This window comes from Anomaloglossus baeobatrachus, chromosome 1, assembly GCF_048569485.1.
Source record: "Anomaloglossus baeobatrachus isolate aAnoBae1 chromosome 1, aAnoBae1.hap1, whole genome shotgun sequence".
Taxonomy (NCBI): domain Eukaryota; kingdom Metazoa; phylum Chordata; class Amphibia; order Anura; family Aromobatidae; genus Anomaloglossus; species Anomaloglossus baeobatrachus.
The window spans coordinates 711,005,018-711,025,907 of NC_134353.1; the positions used below are offsets into that span (position 1 = coordinate 711,005,018).

At 47.5% G+C, this 20,890-nt stretch overlaps 1 protein-coding gene across 1 annotated transcript in view; it reads left to right on the forward strand.

The window, feature by feature from the left end:
• Positions 1-2,384: 2,384 nt before the first annotated feature.
• The window catches only part of LOC142298902 (solute carrier family 2, facilitated glucose transporter member 9-like), a 62,241-nt gene continuing 43,735 nt past the window's right edge, over positions 2,385-20,890 (forward strand). The window contains exons 1-7 of the mRNA XM_075341798.1: positions 2,385-2,458; positions 4,307-4,405; positions 13,619-13,779; positions 16,715-16,839; positions 17,315-17,444; positions 17,632-17,780; positions 19,235-19,422. Coding sequence (XP_075197913.1) covers positions 2,435-2,458; positions 4,307-4,405; positions 13,619-13,779; positions 16,715-16,839; positions 17,315-17,444; positions 17,632-17,780; positions 19,235-19,422 — 876 coding nt within the window. The 5' untranslated portion in view covers positions 2,385-2,434. The remainder of the gene's footprint in view (positions 2,459-4,306; positions 4,406-13,618; positions 13,780-16,714; positions 16,840-17,314; positions 17,445-17,631; positions 17,781-19,234; positions 19,423-20,890) is intronic.

Genomic DNA, 20,890 nt, shown 5'->3' on the forward strand with positions numbered 1-20,890 from the left:
GTTCGTTGAGTATTTGCTTCAGGGAACAGTCGCCTTCCCAATCAGCCAGACTATACCCCACTTCTGGGGACGCAGTTAGAACAATCCTCTATGTGCAGGATCCCGCATGTCCATGATCCAGGAGTGACCCTTAGGGTCCACAAATATAAGACAATGTATTAGAGTTCCTTTTAGTATCTCCTCCTGGGGACTCTCCTATCACTTCCTGCGTGTTCCCCCTTTTAGTGCCTTGTGCTCCACCTTACTAACCCCTTCCTGCCTAACAGGTACCAGGGAAGTAATTTACACAGGGTGGCTATTTAGTGGCCTTTTATCATAACATACTCACTGTAACAAAATGAAATACACAGCACTGCATATGTGGCCAGTCTGCAGGTCTGGGGTGGGCTGAGCCCTCCACCCCCTTACAAGATGACCCTAAAATAGTCCCTGGCTGAGGAATGGCCTGATGAATGATGCTTGACTCACAGCTGCACTGAAACAACACACTAGGAAATAAAGACAGACAGGGGGAAAAACAACAGAATGCTGCAGTCAGAACCAAGATTTCAGCCACTACAGCAACTATGACAGAGAGAGGGTAACAGCAGCTCCTTCTTCCTCCAAGAACAGAATTGAAATGAATAAATAATAACTGGCCCCCTCTGCTGGTAGCAGATGGTATATAAAGGGACTGGGAGTCGTCCCAAACCGGAAACACCTGGGATGGTAATTGGTCTGTTTGCTATCAAGGAATACTGCCATTAACTCTACAACTGTCAAAGGAAAGGAAAACACATTTAAATAGCAGAGTCTCACAGGGCTAAGTGAGACTCAGACCCATAACCTATCACAAAACTCTTAAAGCAGAGAGCAAACCATGACAGTCTCACTGAAACCAATCAGAGGCAATGTGTCGCCATCTAAATTGGTGTAAAAATAAATTTTAAAACAAATTGCCATACAGCCTAGCACAGATAAAGCATACGGCTATAGGCTGCAGCCCCCAGCTGTGCACTTATCTTGGCTGTGTATCAAAATAAGAAGAACCACATGCGGCTTTTCATAAAATTATTTAAATAAATCATTTAAAAAACAGGCTTGCTTTCCCCCCCAATTTTGATACCCATCCATGATAAAGCCAACAGCTGGGAGCTGGTATTCTGAGGCTCAGGAGTCCCATGGTTATTGGGCACCCCCAGCCTAAAAATATCAGCCTGCAGCCACCCAGGATTGCCGCATTCATTAGATGTGGCAATCTCAGAACTTTACACGGCTCATCCCAATTGCCCTGGTGGCAATTGGGGTAATAAAGGGTTAATAACAGCTCACAGCTGCCAATAAGCCCTAGATTAGTAATGGGAAGCGTCTTTGAGACCCTCCCATTACTAATCTGTAAGTGAAAAGAAATAAACACAAAAGCCGAGGGGGGGACCACAGGCCATTTTTTAAAATTATTTATTTAAATAATTTTAAAAAAGCCAAATAGGGTCCCTTTTATTTTGATACACAGCAAAGATGAGCACGAGGCTCAGGGCTGCAGCCTGTAGCCGTCTGCTTTATCTGCGCTGGGTATCACAATATAGGAGGACCTTACTCCATTTTATTTTTTTATTTTACACCACACACACCGTGTGTGAGTCCAACTAATCACAGATGCTGTCACACAGGGTGGGAGCGTGGTCTGACTGCAACCAATCACAGATGCTAGGACTGATGGTGGGCGCAGAAGCAGTGAATATGTGAGAGAGGTAATGAGCGGACTCGAATGCAATGTGACAGCTGCTTTGCAGCCTCCCTAGCCCTTTCTACCACCATTTTACAGCAAGCACAATTTTCAGGTTCAAGTCCAGTCCCAAACCAGATTTTGTTTTTTCAAGTTCAACCGGACCCGCAAACATCTGCAGGTTCACCCATCTCTATCCACGGGTCCATTTATCCTTAGTTGTGGCTACATGTGTGAACTATCAGAGATAGTTGAGCACAGCTGTCCACTATTTCAGTCAGTCCTATATACATACACTGAGGATAGGTTTTAATGTTATCCATAATCCTTTATCTAAGTTAAGAACAAAGTACCAAATAGTATTGCAAAGCAAAAATAATAAAATGTATAAAGTTTCCAGTATGTCCACAGAAGCAGAACTATCACAGAAAGACTTCTTAGATAAAAACTTAGCAGGTCTCATGTAAAGAAAATATAAAGCTTTCTAACACTTGTCCTTTAGCTTACATAAATACATTAAAAATATGCAGCACATGATGTAACTGCAAGTCATGTAAAAAATAACAAATCACGTCCCAAATCTTCAACTGAAATATCTAATCCAAAGGTCTCCATAACCAAGTAGATGTAAAAATTTAACTTCATTCAACTTCTTGACTAGAACCTTCTTTTGAAGTCTGCAGTGCCCAGAGACAAGACAAGGAATAGAGCTGCCCCAACACTTCCACAATGTCATCATGGATGAAGGAACTGGTAAGTATTCATTCTCATTAGAAAGCAGAAGCACTGATGTAAAGCTACAGAGCATTAATGTGGAGAGTAGACAGGTCCAGTGACTATTACCATAGAATAGATGATGGGAAAGATTTATCAAAACCGGAGAATAAGGTAGAGTGAGGCAGTTGCCAATACATAACCACTCTATGTGATGAAGTCAATGTGATAATCGGATAGCACACAGATAGCAAACCACTGTTATTTAATAGGGCTGTTCAGATGACAGTATTGTAAAAAATGGACATATGGATAACACAAGGACACACACACAGATGGTACATGGATGACAATTGTCCATTTTGTCTGGATGAAAGTCATCTGATTATTCATATCCTTATCTAAAGCTGCCCTTAAATTAAGGAAAAAGTTACCATCGTCTTTTGAGGCTACAGTATATGATTTATTCATCCGTAGGCCAGGTTTCAAGAAGGGTATGAAAAATTGTTCAATTTTCACCCCAAAAATTTGGATCCAATATGGATGATTCTATGGGATTCCATTTTTTTGTATAGACTGGAATGGGTGAGTATTATTTGAAATACAGGAGAATAGGCAATTTATTTTCGCACAGACATTTGCTAATTTGAAGAATCCTTAAATGTTCCAATACACATTTAAAAAAAATCTATCCACATCTACGGTACTATTTTTAGTGAGACCGGGCCCCCCCATCTAATATTTATGGTGGCCTCTTAAATTTTCCCAAACATCAACAAGATGATTTAACTTGTTACATTTTAACACAAGATGCTTTTGTTTTCTTGGGAGAGAAGTCACCCACTGTAAGGATAGTCCTGGGAGTCGACCCACTGTACCATGCACCAGACTCCCCTGCGACTACGCCTTGAGCGAACCCCTATACAGGGACTGTCGGGCTAAACCACAGAGGGCCTAGATGCACGGAAGCCGGGATCAGCAAGAGTTACTGGATTCAGGATCTGATCTGGACCAGGTACAGGTTAACAGGATCAGGCAGAAGTCCAGAACTGAGACTGGTGCAGCTCACAGGAGTTAGGTTGAAGTCCAGGAGTGGAGGCTGGTGCAGGTTAACGGGATCAGGCTGAAGTCCAGAGGCGGAGGCTGGTGCAGGTTAACGGAATCAGGCTGAAGTCCAGAACTGGAGACTGGTGCAGGTTAACGGTATCAGGCTGAAGTCCAGAACCGGAGACTTGTCCAGGTTACTGGGATCAGGCTGGAGTGTGTGCTCAGAATTGTACTCAGGGTCTGCAAGCAGAGACAGAGTTACACCAAGCACAGACATAGAGGGACATGAACAACTAGTACAAGAGACAAGCTACAGGGACGCGTTGAACAAGCACTGGCCAAGGGGAGTAGCAAGTCTTAAATACCCAAGGTTATTTATTAGTGATATTCTGGACAGCTTTGCTGGCCCTTTAAGTCTAGGTGAGTACACGCGCACACCCCCTAGTGTGCATGTGTGAGGGCCGCAACCCGGAAGTCAGAGCCGAGACCACAAGAGGAGAGGCAGGACGCTAGCGCGCAGGTAGCTGCAGTGAGTGAGTGGCGCGGAGCCGGAGCAGACGGGGAAAAGGTCTGGACGGGGTAGCAGGAGAGCGGGCTCGGTGGGGAGCGGGGACCCCAGGGGTTGGTGCGACGGGTGGTGAGTGGTGCGGTGAGACCGAGAGCATGACACCCACTGCAAGAGATGCTTGGTAGTTTGGTAGTGGGATACTCCCCTCCCCCCACTGGAAACATGGATAATGGCCGAACAACACCAATATTATTCCTTATGACCTATTCATAAACCACCACATCAACGTAATATTCATATTTTTACTTTACTAGTTTAATTGTGTTTTTTAGGTACAATACCGTGGACTATTCATGCTGATATTTGTATTAGGAATTGGAGGATCTTTTCAATATGGTTTTCAAATATCCATCATGAACTCTCCTTCTCAGGTCAGTACAGAACTCATCCCTGAGCGTGACTCCTTGACTCGAACTGTAAATGTATCTAGCTTTTCTGCTTGAGGGAAACAGGGAAAATGAAAAACACTCTACCTGTAGAAAAGGAAAGGAATCCATAAGGCACCAAAAATATATTTAATCTTTCAGCTATGTTCAAACTTTTAAAGTCAATAAAAACAATCCTATTTGGATATTGAAGATGTTTCTTGTCCCAAATTTTGATGCAGATGAAGACTTGAGATATTTCCCATTGCGTAGGAAGGGTGAGGCCATCTCATGATGTACAGTACATAGATGGTGTTCAGTGCCTCCAACTCTCCCAGGCACAGTGCCATCTATGTCAACCAGTCTTTTGACAAATAATGCCTTGTATCTCCAAACTCACAGGGGCTATTTCACTACCTGTGATTCATAGCACTGGTGGCATTTTAGGTCCATACTCACTATAGAAAACTCATCACTAATAATATAGAATAACTCTGAAATTTCACTATCTGCATCTGATATTAATTTTGTTTTTCTCAGTTTGCTGCTTGGATGTTTTTTGATCTTTTAGTCAATTTTTTTTTATGGTTACTCAAGTATAATTATAAGCATTACATAATTTTTTACACATTAGTGACAAATACATGAAGTTGATGTAAAGATGCAATATTTACAGCGTGGTCCTTTATTATTTAAGACTTCAGCTGTCAATGCTGAATATTAGCTCCTGGGACAAATCCTGGCAGATGACAACCCATTCTTGCCTAATCAGTACTTTAGGAGTTTATCACAATTTCTTTATTTGTCCATCCACTTTTTGACGATTGACCATTAGTTCTCAGTAGGTTTAAGATTTGGGGAGTTTCTTGGCTATGGATCAAAAAATGCCACTGTTTTTCATGAAGCCAATTTTGTCTAGTGGCATAGTCCTTATCATGATGGAAAAAGCATTGTAGATAGAGCAGTTATGCTTATTCATATTTCTCTAAATTTGGTATGCAGCTTTCACTATATATAAATTCAGATACATTGACACCTGCCTACTGCTAATCCTCAGCAACCTATGCACTGGTGTTGAACCAATCTTGAAGGTGTATCCTTTTTAGGAGCAGAAAGCCATGGACCCCATAGGGGGGAGGGGCGACATGACCAGAGGGAAGGAAGGGAGTGAGGGGGTTAATAAAGTTGAAATAGGGCATTATGGGAGGATATAGGGGATTGGTGGAGAAAGGGTCCCTATAGGGGAGGGGGGGGAAGTATATAAGTAATGGGGAGGGGTCTTACCTCCCCTTTTTGACTCCGGACGGCGACAGATTCCCAGGACCAGGACGTCGGCAGCGTGGACGTGGCGGACCCTCAGAAGTGGGACCAGATGATACGAGCGGCGATGGCGGTGCACGGGGCCCGGGCAGTGCAGTCCCACGTCAGGGCTGCCTGGGTTTTCCCGTCGGCACCTGCCCCTCGCTCCCCCTCTAGCCGCGGGCGGCGTTCCAGGCCCCCGTTCAGGTATTCTCCGGGCGCAGGGGGGGGGGGGCGAGGAGGCCCAGCGAGAGCCCCCCCTCGGGACCCTCCGCGGCGGGGCGGGCGGCAGCAGCTCCCAGCGTCTGCCCCGGCCGCCGGGAGGAATCTCCGGCGAGGCCGCGGCGGCCGAGAAGGGGGCGTGGCCAGCCCGGGGCCTTCTTCTGATGTCAGGCCTCGGGCTGGAGTGCAGAGCCCAGCGGCGTCTCCCGGCCGGGAGCGAGCCCGGCGATGGACTGAGGCCAGCGGTGGCCTGGATGGAGGCGGGCCCGGCCTGGGGCCTACTTCCGGTCCCAGGCCTCGGGCTAGATTTGGCAGGCCGGCGGCAGCCCGGGATCCGGGCCGTGCCCAGCGTGGATCGGAGGCACGGAGAGGGGGCGTGTCCGGCCTGGGGCCTGCTGTGGATGCCGGGCCCCCGGCGGTGGGGCACGTCCCGGCGGCTGCTCCTATATAGGTGCGGGCCCAGCGGATGATGGAGGCCAGCTGTACCCCCCCCCGAGGACAGGGGGGGAGGGGGGGGCCGGGCGCAGGCAGCCAGCGGGGGGACCGGGTGGGCAGGCGCCACCAGGATACCTGCGAGGCTGCGGAGAGAAAGAGGGACGGCGGGAGCCCTGCTGCGACTGCCAGGTCCCTCAGGTCAGCAGCACTGCGTCCGGCGGCCGCGGTCTCCCTCGGGCGGGGGAGGACCCAGCGGGAGGTCCCGGTCGGAGGCCCTGGAGGGCAGGAAGCGACGGTGGGGAGCCCCCCAAGCCCGGGGAGAGGCTCCTCCAGGAAGAGGATGCGGTTGGCGGCGGCCCAGGGGACAGGACGGTCTTGTGGGCTGTCGCCGCACAGTGCCCACGCGGCGGCCCAGGAGGGCGGCCGTGGTGGAGGGGGCGCATCGGCTGCGTCCTCTGGGGCTGGGACAGTTGGAGGACGACTACAGCAAGGAAGAAGAACGAGCCCTCAGGTCGGGGGGACGAACCAGAGGAGCAGATGGCAGAGGACGTCACAGTTTCGATTTCTATCTCTGCGTCACGGTCGGGTGAGCTAGCCGTGGATTCGGCATTGCTTGCGGCGCGGGGTGCTGGTGTTGGGGAGGTGGCTGCGGGTACGGCAGCGCCAGAGGGGTCAGCTTTACTTAGTCAGTTGCTGGGGGTTTTTTGCAGAGTTTAGCGCGAGCGCTGGTGGCGGCGGCCTGGACGGGGTCAGCGGCGGATGGCGCAGCAGCGGCCAATGGCGAGAAGGCGCCGGTGGGGGCGGGTGCAGTTAGCGGAGTAGTGGAGTCCGTGGGCGACAAAACAGGTGATGGAAAAGGAGGATGAGGTGGTGCGGCTGGATGATAGGGCGAAGAGCGAGGTGTAGGTGTGCTTTGAGGGACCGCTAGGGGCGCACCTCAAAAAAAAAACAAAACATTTGGAAAGGAGAGTAGGTGGAGAGATTTTCCCTACTACCCCTGGAGAAATTTAACCTAAGCAGGGTGAAGCCGAGCGATTCCGAGAAGGAAAAGGAGGAGGAAGAAAAACGCCGTTATAGGCTCATTCCTCGTTCCTTTTTCCAATTGGTTGCAGGCGTTCGTAATTTTGGCCAGCGTGATAGGGGAAAGGAGCCGGAGCCTTGCTCGGCTCTGTTTGGCTATACGGATGCAATCGGGGAGGCGTATCGCACGTATGGGGGCTTGGCATGGCTGCGGTATGCTGAGCAGTTTAGGCAGCGGACGGCGTTGCGGCCCGGCTTGCGGTGGGACCATGAGGACATTTCCTTATGGATGCGTTTAATGGCGGCCCCGAGCCAGCCCTTTCGTGGGGGCGCCGGGGGGGCGGGAGCCGGGCCCTCGGGTATCCAGAAAAAGGGATTGGTGCTGGCAATTTAACGAAGGCCAGTAAAAATTTGGTGCAGCGTGTAGGTTACATCATGAGTGCTCCGGCTGCGGGGGGGGGGGGACATAGTTTGTCCAAATGTTTTAAGAAAGGGAGAGGCAAGGCCAGGGACGGATCTGGTAAAAGGGAGGACGCTGGTGAAAATAGGGGCGATGGCGCCGTTTTAAGTAGGTATCCGGACGGGGCAGCGGCGTCGCTTTTGTGGTTTGGTTTTGTACGGTTTTCAGATTCCGTCGGCGGTTGAGGCATTGCCTCTGGTTTGTCGTAACTTACGGTCGGCAAGGGCCACCCTATGGTTGGGGGTGAGACGTTGGGTAAAGAGGCTGAGCTGGGCAGGATGGGGGGCCCATTTGAGAGCCCGCCGTGCAGTAATCTGGTGGTGTCCCCGCTGGGGGTGGTGCCAAAGTAGGAGCCGAACAAATTTCGGCTCATTCATCATCTTTCATTTCCGGAGGGGTCGTCGGGGAATGATGGCATCGCGCCGGAGTTGTCGGCGGTGTACTACGTCTCATTTGACAAAGCGCTGGATTTGGTACGGGCGGCGGGACGCGGTGCATTGATTGCAAAGGCGGATGTAGAAGCGGCGTTTCGTTTATTGCCGGTGCATCCGGAGAGTCAGCACCTTCTGGGTTGTGCTGGTGGGGGGAAAGTTTTATGGGGATCGTTGTTTGCCTATGGGCTGTTCAATTTCTTGTTCATATTTGGAGGTGTTTAGCTCCTTTGTTGAGTGGGTGGCGCAGGACGTGTCTGGCTTGTCCTCCATTATCCACTATTTGGATGATTTTCTGTGCGTTGGTCCGGCGGGTTCCATGGTGTGCGCTGGTTTGTTGTTCGCCTTGCAGAGAATGGCGGATCGTTTTGGGATCCATTTGGCGCAAGAAAAGCGGAGGGGCCGGCGCCGGTTATGCGGTTCCTGGGGAGTGACTTGACTCTCTGGCTATGGAATGTAGGTTGCCGGAGGACAAGATTGTGGATTTGCGGAGCGCAGTTGCGGCGATGCTGGCAGCGAAAAAAAAAAAAAAAAAGTGCGGCTTAAGGTGCTACAGTCTTGGCTCGGGAAGCTGCATTTTGCATGCAGGATTATGCCAATGGGACGTGTTTTCGCCAGGAGGTTGGCGACGGCTACGGCAGGCGTGCGGTCCTAGGGGCATTTGGTGCGGGTCACGCGGGAGATCAAGGAAGATTTCTTGGTTTGGGATGTCTTCTTGAGGCGTTTTACCGGTCGAGCTTTGTGGTTGGAGAAGGCGGTGCCTAAGGGTGCGCTGGAGCTGTATACGGATGCGGCCGGGTCGGCGGGTTTCGGCGCCATTTTCAGGGACATTGGTGCATTGGGAAGTGGCCTGAGGAATGGCGGCAGAGTGGCCTGGTAAAAAAAATCTGGCCCTGCGGGAGTTGTTTCCAATCGTGGGGGCGGTGGTATTGTGGGGGTCGCAATTTTCGGGACGTAAAGTGTGCTTTCATTGCGATAATCAGGCGGTGGTGCATGCAATAAACATGTCAGCGAAGTTTGGACTGGTAGTGGCATATCTGCGGCATTTGGTGCTCAAGTGTTTACTGTGGAATATTCATGTGGTTGAAAAACATGTGCCGGGGGTGGATAACGGGGTGGCTGACGCTTTATCTCGTTTTCAGTTCCACAGGTTTCGGGACTTAAGGCCGGGGGCGGACGAGATTGGAGCGGTGTGTCCAGAGGACTTGGGGAGCCTGGTGAGGCAGTGATTGTGGGCTTGATTAGAAATTTTGTAACCGAGGTGACTTGGTGCCGTTATGCAAAAGTGTGGGTTGAGTGGCAGGCAGTGCTGGGAGCGATGTTGGCAACGGGCGAGGGGATTATTTATTGGCGCTCTTGGCATTGGTGAGTGAGGATTTTAAGGCTGGGAGGTCAGCATCGGCTGTGGGGCAGTGGCCTTCTGGTTAAAGGTTAGGGGTGAGCAAGACGTTTCGCGGGATTTCCGCGTGCGGCAGGCCTTGAAGGGTTTTCAGAAAGGGGTAAAGGTGCGGGACGCTAGGCGTCCCATTTCGTTGGACTTGTTACGGCGATTTGTGGATGGTTTGCGGGTTCTTTGTGTCTCAGCATATGAGACGGTACTGTTTGAAGCCGCTTTTGTGTTAGCTTTTCCGGGGTTTTTGGATTGGGGAGTTGGTGAGCCCTTCTAGGGTTAATGGGGGCGGTTATTGCTATCCGAGGGTGTGTCGGTAGTGGGACAGAGAGTGGAGTGTCGGCTCCGGCGGTCCAAAATGGAACAGATGGGTCGAGGCATGTTGGTAGTGTTGTATGCGGTGCGAGGGGATGAGTTGTGCCCGGTGCAGGTGGTGAGTACGTTTGTGGATGGCGGGGCGGTCTTCCGGGCCCGCTGTTGTGTCACGAAGACTGGGCTTGGTTGTCTCGTTACCAGTTTTGTAGCAGTGCTGAGGAGTTGTCTGCGCTGGGCGGGGGAGAGCCCAGAGGATTACGGGTCTCATTCCTTTGGGATCAGGGCAGCGATGGAGGCTTCTCGTTGGGGCCTTGGAGATTACGTGGTGAGATGGATTGGTCGGTGGGAGTCCTATCGTTTTCGGGGTTATGTGCGCCCACAGTTGTTATCTCATTGAGGTTTCGGTTGGAGTTTTTGTTTGTGTTGCTGTTGGGGGTTGTTGTTCCTTGGGCAATTTGGAATGGCGCTGTTGTTTGTTAAAGTTGTTTCTTTTATCATGGGAGTGTGTCTGATCTGGGTTTTGGGGCACTCTGTCGTTTTTCTGGGGGGGGCCCGTTGGGCTGACGCTCGTCCAAAATGGTCGGCAGTTGGGTGTGGACGGATCGCTGGCGTCGGTCAAGTGGATTGGAGTGCGTGGCATGGAATGGTGCAGGGTCGTGCCGGAGTTCGAATATTATTACAGGATGGTCAGACCTCCGAACGTGTTAGTGTTGCACGTGGGGGGGGAATGACCTGGGTTCGCGGGCATCCCGCGATCTGATCAGGGACACTAAGATGGACCTTTTTGCGTTTATGGACACGGTATCCGGGCTTGATAGTGGTGTGGTCGGATATTGTGGCCAGATTATGGTGGAGGGGGGCCCGGTCGGTGGAAAAGCTTAACCGCGCCCGGGCTCAAGTGAACAGGGTGGTTGCGCGTTTTGTGCGGAAAAATGGCGGTGTTGTGGTGAGGCACGTGGACCTGGAGTCGCCGAAGTGGCAGTTTAGGAGGAGTGATGGGGTTCACCTTAATGATATTGGTTCCGATTTATGGGCCCTGGGTTTGCCTGATGGCGTGGAGCAAGCCTTGGGTGTGTGGCGGGTCCAGGCCACGTAAAGTGTCACGTGTCCTGTCCTGTGGCGGGGGTAGGTCTGGTCCAGAAGCGGTTGTAAGGGATTGGTAGCTGGACCGAGAGGCACTGTCTGGGTATGGTGTCTCCGGGTTCCGGTAAATTGCAGGCACGGGGTTCTGCAAAGTTTGGGGGGTATTAATCCGTGGGGTGATTAATACCTCATCTCTGGGTCGGAGTGTTGCGGCCAGGGATATTGGCGTAGGAATTGGTTTCTGGATCGGGCCTACATAAGGTTTTCATGTTTTGTTTATTATGTGTTACCTATTATTGTGTGTTTGGGGTCGCCCGTTGGGCGGCGCCCCCTTGTGTTAGTATGTTAATAATAGGTAATAAAGGCTGCTGTGGCCAATTTGTTTAACCAAGTCATATGCAGTCGGTGTGTTATTTTAGGTTAAGTTGGGTATACTAACCATCACGACCGGAGAATCCTTCCTCAGTGGTCAAGAAAGCCATGGACCCCATAGGGGGGAGGGGCGACATGACCAGAGGGAAGGAAGGGAGTGAGGGGGTTAATAAAGTTGAAATAGGGCATTATGGGAGGATATAGGGGATTGGTGGAGAAAGGGTCCCTATAGGGGAGGGGGGGGAAGTATATAAGTAATGGGGAGGGGTCTTACCTCCCCTTTTTGACTCCGGACGGCGACAGATTCCCGCCCACCCTCCCTTTGTGGTTTGTGAAGGCGTTTTGTTTTTAGCTATGTTCAAAAAAAAAAAAAAAAAAAAGGGAAAGGTAATATTTAAAAAAAAAAAAAAAAACCAATGTTGAAAGGGATGTATGTTAGTCGCAGCAGCGGGGGTAGGTCTGGTCCAGAAGCGGTTGTAAGGGATTGGTAGCTGGACCGAGAGGCACTGTCTGGGTATGGTGTCTCCGGGTTCCGGTAAATTGCAGGCACGGGGTTCTGCAAAGTTTGGGGGGTATTAATCCGTGGGGTGATTAATACCTCATCTCTGGGTCGGAGTGTTGCGGCCAGGGATATTGGCGTAGGAATTGGTTTCTGGATCGGGCCTACATAAGGTTTTCATGTTTTGTTTATTATGTGTTACCTATTATTGTGTGTTTGGGGTCGCCCGTTGGGCGGCGCCCCCTTGTGTTAGTATGTTAATAATAGGTAATAAAGGCTGCTGTGGCCAATTTGTTTAACCAAGTCATATGCAGTCGGTGTGTTATTTTAGGTTAAGTTGGGTATACTAACCATCACGACCGGAGAATCCTTCCTCAGTGGTCATGATACTGACACATGCTTGAGATTCTTGGACACCTTAAGGGCTCGTGCACACGTTGCGTAATTGCATGAATTTATGCTGCGTATTGCACTGCAGCGTAAAGCATGCGTCATGTGTCCCCTGCACAATCTTTGAAGATTGTGCATGATACGTGGGCACGTAGCTTTTTTTAATGCAGCGATTTGGATGCCAAAATTTTTACTCAAATCTGTGCGTACAAAAAAGCAACATGTCAATTAATTTGTGCACTTTGGATGCTGCTCCCACTCCGTCTATGGTGGGGGCAGCAGCCATAGCGCATGAAATTGGCTTTTATTCTGCTGAAACACTGCATCCATTACGCAGTGTTTCTGCAGCGATTTGAAGCGCACATGTGCTGTCAAATCGCTGCAGAAATTTCAGCAGCTACGTGCGAACAAGCCCTTAAGCCTTGTCCACACAAATTGAACTTCTCTCTTTGAAGTTCTTGATGATTCGATAAATGGTTGATTTAGGGGAAATCTTACGATCAGCACTGTCTTGCCTAACAAGCCCTTTTGATTCAAAGCAGTAATAACTGCGCATTCTTCCTTGGAGGTAACCATGGTTAACAGACAAGAACACTGATTTCAAGCACCAGTCCCATTTTAAACCCACTAGTCTGCTCTTATAATTCACTTACCGAGACAAAATGATATCAGCTGCCTAGTCCTCATTAACACTTTCTCTTGAGCAAATGAGAAGATCACTGAAATGATGTAAGCAGTTCATTTTGTGGCAGAGCTAAAATTCAGTGAGAATAGGTTTTTTGTGATTAAGGTCATTTTTATTACAAAGAATACCTGTATTTTTTTGCAATTCATCTGATCACTCTTCATAACAAAAATAGAGTTAATGCAAAGTACGACTATAAAAATGAAGGAGCAAACTATGTGAAAGCCAAAATTGTGTTGGTTTTAAAACTGTTACCGGCAACTATACATACATAAATTGTGAATAGTAAGTCTACCTTTTATTCAATAGGGACATGCACATTATTTTACGTTCATACATCGATGTTTAGCAATTAGTGAGAAAGTAACGGAATCCCTAAGGTGCATAATACGGTCCTTTCTTGTATACAAATGAAAATAAGAACTAATGCAGTTCTATTTGTTAGACATTAAAATACTAGGAAAATGATCTTTTAAAGCACCAATGAAGCATCTACCACCACATGACTATGACTATTGATGTACAGCAAATGACCAGTGTCAAAGAATAAGTGATCTATAAAATATTGTAAGTCAAGCGCATGTACATTTTAATGACTGTTTGGTAATTCTCTTCTAGTTTGTAAAGAGGTTTATCAATGACACGTGGATACATCGCTATCACCTACCAATTACCGAAAACAGTTTAAGATTATTTTGGTCTTTTATTGTATCAAGTTTCTGCATTGGAGGGCTGCTGGGCTCTCTGGGAACTGGGCATTTAGCTTCTAAATATGGAAAGTAAGTATATGGTTCAGAATACATAAAGGTAATGACATGAAAATCAAATCACATATCACTTCTCTTTACTCACTTTGCAAAAGTTAATAGGAAAAGATCAGTTAACATCGGCAAAATTCAACCCATAACAAGTAAAGACTGGCACCCGTTTACAGTCATTTTAGGCCTCTTTCACACGTCAGTGAAAAACACACACACACAAAAGGTGTGTAGATCCCTCCGTGTGCCGTGATTTTGGCACATGTGTGATCTCCGTGTGCTATCTGTGATAATACACGCAGATCAGGATTATACTCATCCGGTCTGGAAGCAGAGACAGCAGCGGCTGAAGACAGCGTCACTGGAGACAGGTGAGTTTAAAAAGCTTTTTATTTTAAATGTACATGTTTTTTCTGGTACTTTTTGCACGGATCACACCACTGTGAGGTCCGTGGGACATCAGTGATGCCGGAAAAAAACAGACTTGTTTGCGTGTGTAACACACGGACATTCATGTACACCGTATGAAAACACATCAGTGAAAAATCACTGATGTGTGCGCAGACCCATTGATTTTAACGGGTCTGCATATGTCATTGATTCTGGTACATATAAAAACTGCAACATATGTACCAGAATCACTGACATGTGAAGAGGGCGTTATATGGGTCCCTGCAAACTGTATGAGACCAAATGATTGGTAATATGATCCTTTGGCCTCAATCAGTTTGCATATTGTCGGCACCATATCTTACATGTGCTATATATAAACTCCCATAATTACGGTATATTTGCCAAAAATCAGGGAACGATTGGCTAGTCAATTATTGGCCCATGCAAATTGCCCTTAACACCTTCACCCCAGGGCAATTTTTCATTTTTTTCCTCCCCTTCCAAGAGCCATGAAGTTTTTATTTCCTTTGTCAATATAGCTGTATGACTGTTTTTTGTAGCATTAGTTGTACTTTTCAATATTAAGGAAATGAGTGATCCAACTTCCAGGCATCTTTGAATAAAATCCGGTTTCATAAGGCCCTGTGCGCACTGGGAATTTACATTTTCTTAAAAACCACGGTAAAACCGCACCCGCGTTTTTGCCAATCTTTTGCCGCGGTTTTTCCGCAGGTTGGTCCCTGCGGTTTTTTACCATTATCTGTGGCAAAAACCACAGGTACCTGCAGAAATTAAGTGACACGCTCATTCTTTTTGCTATAGAAATTCTGCAGCAAAAACGTATACGTAAAAAACACACTGTGCGCACAGCATTTTCTTTTCCCTTAGGTTTTGCTGGGGAAGGACTGCAGAAAGGTTCTGAACATTTTCTGCAGTATTTGTGCAGCAAAAACTGCAGCAAATCCACGGCAAAAAACGCAGTGTGTGCACAGGGCCTAATTGAAAACCATTGTTAAAATCAATCTCCATAACAAGCATTGAAACGTGATACAGCAGGTCCAAGACGAATTGTGCGACCAACACCAGACGCGTTTCGAACAAGACGCTCTGAAACGTGACGAGTATATTCACTGGATCACTCATTTCCTTCACCTGTGTATAGCGCTGAGCAGAAGCCGGATTCCGTGCTTCTTACTGACGACAATTGTAACAGTCTCCGGGGTGAGCTGGACTTACTCATTTTAGTACTTCTCAATTACACAATTCATTCTGCCCCATATTGTACTAGAAAACAGAGGAAAACATCCAAGTGCAGTGAAATTGCAAAAGAGAGAGCAATTAAACAATGTTTTTTGCTTTCTTTATTTACCATATTCACTAAAGGGTACAAATGACCTGGCATTATGACTCCCCAGGTCAGTACAAGTATATAGATAACAAAAGCAAAGATTTTTTTTGAGTGGTGAGGTGAAAAAAAATTCAGAATTTAAAAAAAAAAAAAAGAAATTTGCTTTACTTGCCATCTTGTGTATGGGATTATATTTTGCACACTGAGTTGACTTTTTTAAATCGCCTTTTATTGTAATGTTGCGGCGAAGAAATAAAACTTAATTCTGGCATTCTTATTTTTTTTCTCATTTTGCCGTTTACCGATCAGATTAATTGACAGGTATTTTATATTTTGATATTTACCGACCAGATTAATTGACAAGTATTTGATATTTTGATTTAGGACATTTCTGAACATAGCGATACAATATATGTGTATTCTTTATTTTTTTAGTTGTTTTATTTTTAATTGGGCAAAAGGAAGGATGATTTGAACTTTTGCGTTGTTTTTCTATTTCATAATACTTTTTTTTTACTTTTTACTGTATTTAATAGTCCCCTTAAGGCTGCGATCACCCGATTATCAGTGCTATACACAGCAGTGCATCAGCACTGCTCTGTATAGCACAAATCACGATCTCATATGAATGCTGGCTCACAGCCAGTGTTCACAAGAGCATCGTGATGACAGACACAGGAGTAATCAGCTGACCCCCGGCTGTCATGACAATACATTAGCGCCCCGTGATCATGTGACGGAGGGCCAATTTGCGAGATTAGTGACAGGCTTGTTGTCAGTGTGAGTTAAATGTCAGAGATTGACAGCAGCATTAAATTGCTGAACAGCTGTGAATGGATCTCAGATCCACCCGTGGCTGTTAGAGGCACTTGACGGCTGATTAAATCAGCTGTCAAGTGTTAGGAAAGATGCGGACTCAGCATGTGAGCCAGCATCAAAGGCGGGGACACAGTCAATGACATACAGGTACGTCATTGGATGTAAAGGGGTTAAAACGGTTGTCCAAGATAATTGAAATCCTCACCGGCATACAGTTTACATTAGCTCCCAATGCTTGTATAAAGCCCATCACATCTCTAGCCAATCTTTGGCCTCAGTGGTCTCTTTTATATTGGTGAGGCCAGTGTTTGGCTGCAAACATCACTGTACATAGACAAACGAGGCTAATCACAAGCTTTACTAACGGCACAATTATTAATACCTCCATTATTACAGGAAAAGATGCCAGCTGTGCAGTGATGTGATCCCCATAGCTGCAGCATTATTGATGGGCCTCAGTGCCACTGCCAGATCTTTTGAGATGATTCTGATCGCCCGCTTTCTATATGGCATTAATGCAGGTATGATTTTTTTATGAAATATAGTCTCCCGGTACCTACCTGCATTCAACCTCAGATCCTCACAAGATCTCCTTCTCCGCTCCTCTCTTATCTCCTCTTCCCACAATCGCATACAAGATTTCTCCCGTGCCTCCCCCATACTCTGGAATGCTCTACCTCAGCACATCAGACTCTCCCCTACCGTGGAAAGCTTCAAGAGGAACCTCAAGACCCACCTCTTCCAACAAGCCTACAACCTACAATAGCCCTCAGTCCAGTAGACCACTGCGCAACCAGCTCAGTCCTCACCTATTGTACCATCACCCATTCCCTGTAGACTGTGAGCCCTCGCGGGCAGGGTCCTCTCTCCTCCTATACCAGTCTGTTTTGTACTGTCAATGATTGTTGTACGTATACCCTCTTGCACTTGTAAAGCGCCATGGAATAAATGGCGCTATAATAATAAATAATAATAATATTTATTTAACTACTTCAGGACTTGGACTCAACATCCACTCTCAGTACGTAGGAGAGATTTCAGACAAGAAATTGCGTGGATTTACTAACACCAGTTTATCCATATTTGTGACAATTGGCAAATTGACCGGGCAAATATTAGGGCTCAGGTGAGTATTAAACTGACTATTGTCAATTTCTTGCTTGTCTACATTATAGTGAAAAATTGTGTTCAAAGCTTATGTTAATATTCAACTATTACATTTTTATTCTCTTTATTAGTTTTATTGTACTCCTGATAGCAATATGCCTAATAGATAGATAGACTGACCTGTTTCCATTTTGTCCTTACCCCAGGGAGATCCTAGGGATTGAGTCTCAGTGGCCTCTCCTCTTAGCTTTTAGTGGCATCTGGGCACTTGCTCAGATGGTCACTTTGCCTCTCTTTCCAGAGTCCCCACCATACCTTTTAATGGAAAAAGAAGACAAAGATGGCTGCATAAAAGGTAAGTATAAAGCTTATTTCCTTAAAAGAGACCAGTCCGGGCCAATGACTGTCCCCATATTCTAGCCATATGGGTGCACACGTCTTTATTTAATAATACTATAATCTTTGAAAAATGTAGTTTTATACTGCTGTGTAGCATGTGCAAGTTAAGACGGACTAGTTCGATAGAGCGTCTATTTCCCCAGACTAGACAAGCCCCTTAGCTGTGATTATGTAGCGCTCCACGGGACCTGCAGGGCTACTCGTCACCGGGCCAGTGATTTTGTGGGGTTGCTGTGGATGGCCTGACGCAGCTCTGTGGCCCCGTCGGCTACATGAAAAGAAGGTGCAAGGGGGATGGGGGTTTGCTTTGCAGCGCCACCCGTGGTGTGCGGCCAGGAATTAGCTGCCCCTGCAAGATGTCGCTCTCCTCCGGGTCTGATGGTAACGCAGCTCAGATAGTCCAGCTCCCCACAAGTGGAGCGAGCCCCACAGAGGATGGTGGGGACGGGGCAAGGGCCGTTGCTGCCGAAGCATGGGGCGGCAAATCAGAGTCTCACACAGGGGTTGCGGTTCCAGGTGTCTTTACTCACTCTTTGTGCTGCTCACCCGCTGTGATGTGCCCCGTCAACCTCGGATAAGTTAAAATCAGTCACCGGTGTTTGAAAGAAGGAGGTCCTTTGTCAGAGTTGCCCTTCCAGCCATGAGGAACCTGGGATGAGCGCTCCACTCAAAGCGGCAATCCCCATGAAGAGAAGAGAAGTGGTTTCATAGTTTCATAGTTTCATAGTTTTTAAGGTTGAAGGGAGACTCTAAGTCCATCTAGTTCAACCCGTAGCCTAACATGTTGATCCAGAGGAAGGCAAAAAAACCCCAATGTGTCAAATAAGTTTTGTGTCGCAGAACTGGTGGCCTGGGTAGACTGACTGAAGATTGTGTGAGTTTTCTCCTACTTCTACCCCAAGTGGACCCCACCCCCCAGGTGGCTGGTTTCAGTGACCAGGGAAGTTCCATGCCTCATGATGGCCACTCCCCTGCCTACTTGCCTACTCCCCTGAGCCATCTTCCCCTGTGAGAAGGCTCCTAAGCTTTATGTAAGGTGTGAATGTGGAACACGGGTGACTAACCCCCTCCTTACCCGAGGCGAATATCGCACCTAAAATAAGGTGCAATACTCTGTGACGACTGGAGCCTCAGGGGCGCCACAATTACAAGCCTGCACTTATTCCCCATAATGATTGGACTATTATGTAGGCTGTCAATCACATCCAGGGGTGTGATTAGATGATCTGAGGCAGAACTAATCCAGGGGAAGAGACGCCATGCTGGACTAGTCCTGCCCCATTTGCATATGCAAGGTTGCAGGTTAAAAGTACATTCTTCAACGATTGTGGATCTAATAAATTGCATCAAACAGTTTATCAGAATAATCTCAAATTATTGTGCCCTTATTACTATGTTTCTCCTACCCAGCAATAAAACAACTATGGGGAGATCGAGACCATCAAAAGGAGATTGATGAAATGTTACAGGAACAGGCTTCTCGGAAAAGTGGTCGTAGTCTGACTGTCCGAGAATTGCTGAGAGAACCTTCGCTACGTTGGCAGCTGTATGTGCTTGTTGCCTTGACCATAGCTCTACAACTATGCGGGATCAACGCGGTAAGGACTGTTCCTCATTTTCGTCTTATAAACATTATAATTTAATCAAGATGTATATTTTATCATATTATTAGCAATAGGCGACCCCGAACATGAACTTCTCAGAGTATTACATGTTACATTTTTTGGTTTGGCAGGACAAATATACATACCGATTTTCCACTTGGCTTTCACACTGCTTCTGGGTCAGCTCATTAAACTTTATGAAAATGCACTGCTTCCCCGCCCACCCTCTGTGGAAGCATCTGTGATTGGTTGCAGTCAGACTGCGCCCCCACCCTCTGTGCCAGTGTCTGGACTGGTTGCCTCACACTAGCTTTCTAGGTCAGGGACTGAGTATCCCTTCAATGGAAGTTGAAAATGAGACTGGACAGACATCTGTGTCAGATGATTTTGTGAATCCCACAGGGAGTTGGACCAGATGACCCAGGAAGTCTCTTCCAACTCTACCATTCTATGATTCTATGATATACACAAAAACAATAAACAGTTAAAAAGAAACTGCAGTGAGAATGTCATACACAGTTCATGTAAGAAAATCATGTTAATCCAAAACAACGTCATATTTCCAGAGCGAAATAAAAAAAAGTTTCAGCATTACAAAAAGGATTTCAAGAACTTTAGAGAGCTCTTAGGGGCACTTTGCACGCTGCGACATCGCAGGCCGATGCTGCGATGCTGAGCGCGATAGTCCCCGCCCCCGTCGCAGTGGCGATATCCTTGTGATAACTGCCGTAGCGAACATTATCGCTACGGCAGCTTCACATGGACTCACCTGTCCTGCGACCGTCGCTCTGGCCGGCGACCCGCCTCCTTATTAAGGGGGCGGGTCGTACGGCGTCACTGCGACGTCACACGGCACGCGGCCAATAGGAGCGGAGGGGCGGAGATGAGCAGGATGTAAACATCCCGCCCACCTCCTTCCTTCCGCATATCCTATGGAAGCCGCAGTGACGCCGGTAGGAGATGTTCCTCGCTCCTGCGGCTTCACACACAGCGATGTGTGGTGCCGCAGGAGCGAGGAACAACATCGGACTGTCGCGTCAGTGTAATTATGGATTACGCCGACGCTGCACCGATGATACGATTACGACGCTTTTGCGCTCGTTAATCGTATCATCGAGCCTTTACACACTACGATGTCGCATGCGATGCCGGATGTGCGTCACTTTCAATTTGACCCCACCGACATCGCACCTGCGATGTCCTAGTGTGCAAAGCCCGCCTTAGTTCTGGATATCAATAGCAGTCTGAGGATAGATCCCATAGGAGCGATCGTATCACAGGCTTTTAATATCATCCAATTTTGCTTAGAGGAAGAAATTATAAAACATCTAAACTTACTTTTGTGATTAAATGGGTTGTCCACTTGAAAAATATTACTCCTACTGATTTTGATAGGATTATAAAAAAAAACAATCTTTACCAATATACTTCTGTTTTCAATGGTGCCTCAGTCTCCAGATTT